This window comes from Austrofundulus limnaeus, unplaced genomic scaffold (assembly GCF_001266775.1).
Source record: "Austrofundulus limnaeus strain Quisiro unplaced genomic scaffold, Austrofundulus_limnaeus-1.0 Scaffold540, whole genome shotgun sequence".
NCBI classification, from domain to species: domain Eukaryota; kingdom Metazoa; phylum Chordata; class Actinopteri; order Cyprinodontiformes; family Rivulidae; genus Austrofundulus; species Austrofundulus limnaeus.
In genome coordinates this window covers 127,733-134,825 of record NW_013952942.1, presented here as the reverse complement: position 1 = coordinate 134,825, position 7,093 = coordinate 127,733, and the positions used below count along the sequence as shown (strand labels likewise).

The following is a 7,093-nucleotide window of genomic DNA, read 5'->3' as shown; positions in this document are numbered from 1 at the left end:
ATTAATATTTTGCACGGTCAAATGTTTTAAATTGTTTAAAGCTTTAAGCCCTTCCTATGCAAATAAAACTGCCTTGCCTTGTATTAAAGTTTAACGCTCAAAATGACAGCTTCAAAAAAATTAGTATTTTTCTGTAATAAAGTGTTAGTTCTGTCTGCCAGACAGTCTGGTATAAAAATTACAGCTTCTTTGTTAAAAAAGAAGAAAAGAGACGTAAGTCTAAAAGCTGTGGGTTTTTAAGGCCACAGAATATAGTTTTTACTGCAAGTAGTTTAAAGACAAAAGTGTTACTGTTGAAAGTTTAGAGCATAGAGACCTTCCTGTATGTCAGATTTTCACTAACCTTCGTGTTCACATCTCATTTCAGGTGACGGAGAACATCATCTCCAAACAAACCTTCATCGGTGAGTAAAATTCTTCTCCAGACAAACACACTTTTTGATTTACAGCTTCAGTTGTGACTTTTTCCTGATCTTTTCTCTCCCTCAGAGGCGAGAACGATGCCTCGCACTTTCAACAACTCAAAGTTCATGAGCTCTGCGGCCCAGAGGCCGTCGGCCCACCTGACTCTCAGAGACACCAGCTCTCAAGGTGAGGCAAACCAAGTTTCAGAAAAATGAAGATGAAATTTAATTTCCAAATTTTACAGGACATTCACCAACATACTTTAGGTTTAGTTATTATTACATGTGCTTAGTGTCATAAACTAGAACATTTCTGAAGAAAAGTCAAAGGTTACCAATGCAGCTTCTGCTTTAAATGAGCAATAAATAAAAACTTTTTTCTCTAACATGTAATTTGGCACTCCATTTTGTTATAATCTAAGCTGAAAAAATGTTGAGATTTAAATGTAGTAACTGTATACAACGTGTTAAATATAACAAAGTCAAAAGAAATGTTAAAGTTGCTACCAGTGGCTGATTATGGTAACCACACACACACCTGCCTCTTCTTTCCTGATAATGCTTTTTAATAAGGCAAAGCTTCAAACAGTCACACTGCAAAAATTACAAGTTGCTTTAAGACAATTCTTGTACCATAAGTGGCAGAAGAGTCTGATAGTCACATGTACATTTAGATTTTTTGTGGCCCAAATCAGTCAGTGCCGCAACTGGCCCACTTGTAGTTTGGTCTATATGGCCCAAATCCAACAATGCCACCACTGGCCCACTTGTAGTTTGGTCTGCATGGCCCAAACCCATCAATGCCACAACTGGCCCACTTGTAGTTTGATCTGTACACCCTAAACCCATCAATGCCACCACTGGCCCACTTGTAGTTTGGACTACATGGCCCAAACCCATCAATGCCACAACTGGCCCACTTGTAGTTTGTTCTGTACGGCCCAAATCCATCACTGCCACAACTGGCCCACTTGTAGTTTGTTCTGTACAGCCCAAATCCATCACTGCCACAACTGGCCCACTTGTAGTTTTTTTCTGAACGGCCCAAATCCATCAATGCCACAACTGGCCCACTTGTAGTTTCGTTTGTTTGGCCCAAATCCGTCAAAGCCAAAACTGGCCCACTTGTAGTTTGGTTTGTATGGCCCAAATCTATCAGTGCCACAGCTGGCCCACTTGTGATTTGGTTTATATGGTGCTGGCCCATGCATGGACCACGTCTGGCAAACCACATCTAGGCCACTAATTCTTCATGGTATCTTGGGCTAAGTGTTAGTGCATTGTGTGGGCCAGAACTTGGACGGACAAATTTTGCTATTATATAATATATAAACTGTGGAAGAAATTGGGAGATAACCATAAAGAGAGGTTTATAATCGACACATTGAACACAGTGCAAGGATGCACACACAAACAGTAACACAACTGTGATGACCCCACCCCATTGTGCTGGCCCTACACGATGATGTGGCACTTAGTCAWGTACCTCCAAAGTTTTGTAACTCTGTGCCCGGTCTACTCAAATAGTTTGTCAAGAGTTGTTCTTCTTTTTACATCATTTCACATGTTGTAAAGTGTAATGCCACATGTCCTTTCGGAGCATCCTGCACCAGTGTAAGTGTTAAATTTAAACACATGCACCCCATGCTCTGGTCCATGTGCCGTCAGCAGCAGCCCTGCATAAGTACGACTATAACTGAGCCTTGARTCCTGCAGTGACGAGAGGCAACACTGAGTGAAAGCAGACAAAAATGCTTTGATGTAGAAACTCAATGAGAAGTGTTAAATTTGTGGCAGGAAGGAAAGTTCGCAAAACAACTGGGAAAGTTAAAGCAGCTCAAAAAGTCACTGTGTGACTTCATGGCAATCTGAGCTGAACCAAAAACTATAAAAGCTGATCTGTGATGTGTAAAAAAAACTGTTCAGTCATGTGATGTCCATGTTTCTTCCACCTTGTAAACTATGACTAAATATTTCAACTGTGAGCTCCAAAGCAGGCTGGGTTTTCTTGTTTTTTTGACAGAATTCCCCTTTTTTACAGGAACTTTTTGTTGTTAATTTAATCAACACCATATAATGTACTGTACCATCTTCAAAACTTGTTACACATTATTTCAGACTGAGCTGCATGTTTTGATGCACTTTTTCTTTTGTGTTTTAAAGCTACTAGAAGAGTGTACAATTGAAAATTGGGACAGAAACAAAAAAATAATGGAAAAATAATAATAATGGCATTTCAGTTCATTGTCAAAGACACTAATGCAAGTTAATTTTTTACCAACACGTGTTTATTTAAAATAGTGCCAACATAGTAAATAAAAACAGCAACATGTTAGTTCAATTTGAAGAAGCCATAACAAATCACAGCTGAGAGGGAAATGATGTCTAGATCTATTAATGTTCTACTTATTGGTACAAAACAGACGCAAATAATGAAGGAAACATGTTGAAAAGCAAACGCAGCTGATGTTTAAGCTGACTCAAATAGACAACATCCTTAATTTGCTTCTTTTTATCGATTTGTGTACATCAGGACCCCTCAAATCACTCGTTTATTCCTTAGTTTTTCCCATTTTGTACAGTTATATCAATAAAATCTGCATCAAAATTGCATCAAACTCAGTTTCCATATCRAGCTCTGTGTCAGCAGAACACAACACAATCTCTTTCTTTTTAAGTTGAGCCATCTGGTATTGTTTGGAGGGTGTCAGACAGCCGAGSTGATCGGTTGTTTCAGCATCTGATAAATAATCCTTTTATATGAACACCTCTGCTGTGCGTTGGGTGGAACTTCAAATCAGCGACGGCTCGATAGACTAAAGGACTTGTGCTGAGAGTTGTACGTTCAKCCAAATTACAAAGAGATAGCTTTTAGATTCACAGAAGGGACTTCGGGTTTTAGGAAAGACTGACCTCTTTTGAAACGGCTTCTATCAGGAGTACTTCCTGTGTGTTGAGGTCTTCTTTCCTTTCATCCACCTAAGGACTGAGATAATGAGTCTGCCTGATGGTAAAAAGAAAATCAATCCTAACAACTCGCTACAAAACGGTGTTTGTGTTATACAACTAAATCAGAGGTGGAATGTGTTTTTTCGYCTGAGTGTTATCCAGACTTTTGTGTTGCATCTGAAGCTGGCGTGCGAGCCAAAGGGTGTTGACTTTCTGGCAAAGGTTGCACGGTGTTAATTCCACCCGGCCGACAAAGGGCAAAAACATGTGTTTATGAGCACGTGTGTGTGAGAGGGAAAGTGTTTAAGATGAAGGAGGAGGCTCACACATTAAACCTGGACTTCCCATGAGGAAGTGTCGACTCTGTCGACTGGCCTCTGATGTTCCTGAATGAACTCTTTTTCAGCGTTTGTGAAGGAAACAATAGCTACATTACATAAGAGTGTATCATGATTCTTTGCTCTTTTATTCTCTAAATTGCAACAGTCAAACAACTTTATTGCAGGGTTTTTTGTTGCGTGTCAGGTTGTGTCACAATTTAGGGGTTGCAGCCCACATAGACATGCCATTCAAAGTCTTGGCAGGCTGAATCCAACGGCTGTTAAATGAGACYGTCTAGCCTTTAGATGGAGTAAGTTTGCGTGGCCACACACTACCCATGGTGTTCTCTTTTATATCACGTTGAAAAAATATTGCATGTTAATTTACTCCGATATGTGTTGAGGACAAGGAAGCAAATACAGGATATAGACTTGAATGTTAACTGTAAGAAGTAAAGCCATACAAATACCAGCGCTGGGACCATTCACAGACTTTATTCAGCAGAATGGCCATGATCCCAAACATCAAGTCATCTATAAACACTTTCTTCCRGGTCTGGTCACTCCCCAATGGRGTGATCTGTCACATCGATTAGGTGTTCTCCCTTCCATGTGACCAGGAACCCTTAGACAAACCATCCTACCAGCTAAATGAAATATACTATGTGTTGAGTGTCATTTGAGGTGTGCGTTAACTAAACATTATCACAATTTAATTATAAAAATAAGTTTTCACTCAAAATTGATTTAAAAAATCATTTCAGAATCACCTAGAAAAACAAACCCTTTTGTGTAGTGCTTTTTTAAAAACAACAGTGACTAACAGAACTCCAATAAATTTCTTCAAAATCACCCAGAAATGCCTAAAACTTAAAATACGTTGGAATGTCTTTTCACACCAGTATTATTACTTGGTTATTTAACGTCACATAGCATCATAAATTTCATCAACTAAGTTGCTAAACAACAAATTATTTTATCTGTGATGACCTTTTTTTGTCTGTAAAGTTGGACGAAAGTTCAGTGAATCGTAGGATATCGTTGGCTGCAAAGGATAGTCACATCCTTCATTTTKGGGGTTTTAAGGGCCTAGTTTGTCGGCTGCATGAGGAGGATCTAACGAAATGGGACAGCCTTCGTTGTGGTGCACCATCCTACAAATGTGCACTATGGAGGATGCAGCCTCTGAACTGAGACACAGTGACTTATGTCTCAACTTGATTGCTATATTTTTTTGTCTCTATTGAAGTCTTAATTTGGTTTCATGGGTAACCAAACCTTTACCTCCAGCTGTACTTGGGTCAAAATGACCTACAAGGTCTTAGAGTTAAAGCTGATGGGTTATTTTGACCTAAGGCTAGCAGGAAGATTAAAAGGGATTCAARATGGGATTCAATTGATCTGTTCCACCAATTTTTCGAACATTTCAACACTAAGAACCCTGGCAAAGGTTTTGAGACATTTTGAAAACTCTCATGACTGTTGTCCAGTGAGATACAGGCTTTAGACATATTTTATTTGTTTATTAAAAGGATCCCAATTAGTATCACCATAGTGAAGATGATTCTCATCAGTACTGTATGATGTGTCTTTTCTGCAGTTTCCTATATATTTTAACACTCTTCTTCTCTTCCTCATCAGGGGTCTCACCATATTCCCATATTCCCTCACCGGGTCTCCACCAGTCCTGTCGTCACGTGGTCCGCTCGTGGGCCAACCAGAGCTTTGGCGCTCACCTGCACAACATGAGCCTGAGCAACGGGAAGCTGCGAGTGCCGCAGGACGGGCGCTACTACCTGTACTCCCAGGTGATCCATCAGCGCAGTTTAGTTTCAAAGTTACAGCCTGAACAGTTTTAGATAAGTTTATCTCAAAAGTTCGAATAATCAGATGTTTGTCAAATTGTAAGCACATCTAGACGGAACCTATAGAGTTCTAATTTCAGAATCAATTCCTTAAATAAAATGTCATGATTTCGTTAGTTTAGCCGATTGCAGAACTCTGAAATTAATCACTTCAACTGGTTAAGAAGTCTTTTATCTGAATCCCCAAATATAACAGTGTTCTCTCTCCATGTTTTCTGGTCCAGCACTTCTAAAAAGCTCAGCTCAGAGTTTTTTTTAATGAGGATGCTAAAAAGTACTGACAGACATTCATCCACCTTAATCCTCCTCTGCTATGGACTTCTTCTAGGTGTATTTTCGGTATCCGTCCCCAGCATCGAGTGACGGGGACCAGCGCAGCGTCAGCCACCAGCTGGTGCAGTGTGTCTACAAGAAAACCTCCTACCCAAGCCCCATACAGGTACACATTTTACCCAAATCAATATGATAGGAACTACTATGTAACAGCCTCACTTTAATTTTTTTGGCTTTCCATTTCGTTCTTCCAGCTCCTGAAAGGTGTGGGCACCAAGTGCTGGGCTCCGGACGCCGAATACGCCCTGCACTCCGTTTACCAGGGAGGACTGTTCGAACTTAGGGCTGGCGACGAGCTCTTCGTCTCCGTCTCGTCTCCCACGATGGTCAACGCAGACGACTCCTCCAGTTACTTTGGTGCCTTCCGTCTGGATCTCTAAAACCACRCGGTGGGAGACATTGGAGGGGACTGTGGATGTGGTGCCTTTTGAACATGCATTGATTCTAAGAAGTGTTCTCCTGGATCGTAGATCCTCGTTGTGTGCCTGGACTAGATACACTGAAGAAGGATGGACTAAACACCCTGAGTGATGGAACACTTAGAGGATTGAATGAAAGGAAACAAAAATAGATTCGTCTTTTCTACTTTCTATTAAAAGAAAACAACAAACCGTTGAGATTTTACAAAAACGTGCAATCATAAAATGTGAGAACTTGAGTTGAGGGAATTTTCAGTTTGGATCCTACCTTAGACGAGGGTCACAACAATAAATTCGAAAATCCCGTTCTCTACATCCCAAATAACTCTTTTCAAGCATCTTTTCTAGTTATCCCTAGTTTTCAATGAGAAGCAATCGGACGCTTGGATTTCCGAACCAAAGAATGTACACCAGTCTTCTGCATCAAAGATGTGAAGAAGGACTGTCATTGAAGAAAATGTTCAGACCAAAGCAAATTTTTGTTGTTGTTGTTGTTGTTGAGTGTACTTTTTCTATGCGTGCCATGAGAGTGCTGTACATACATAGACTTTAGAATAGACTTAAGACCTGTGGTAATTTTTTGAAATCTACTTCTTGTGTATTTTCCTTTGACTGGACTCCAAACCACTCGGTCTTATCTGTAGACCATCTTCTCTCAGCACTACAACTGTGGATTTTATAGCAGAGGGCAAGGGTTCCCCCTGTTTGGATACTGAAAAAGTAAAAATAAAGCGAGAACTTTTTTTCTTTTTTTTTTTTCTGATGGCCTCCCTTCTCCCCCTCTAGCCATCCTCTCCACACCA

At 40.2% G+C, this 7,093-nt stretch overlaps 1 protein-coding gene across 1 annotated transcript in view; it reads left to right on the top strand.

Annotated features, from left to right (window-relative positions):
- Positions 1-7,033, top strand: part of LOC106530627 (tumor necrosis factor ligand superfamily member 10) — a gene marked incomplete at its 5' end in the record, with an annotated part of 71,077 nt that extends 64,044 nt beyond the window's left edge. The window contains 5 exon segments of the mRNA XM_014026286.1: positions 368-404; positions 490-591; positions 5,315-5,481; positions 5,867-5,977; positions 6,066-7,033. Of these exon segments, the coding sequence (XP_013881740.1) occupies positions 368-404; positions 490-591; positions 5,315-5,481; positions 5,867-5,977; positions 6,066-6,251 (603 nt within the window).
- Positions 7,034-7,093: the final 60 nt, after the last annotated feature.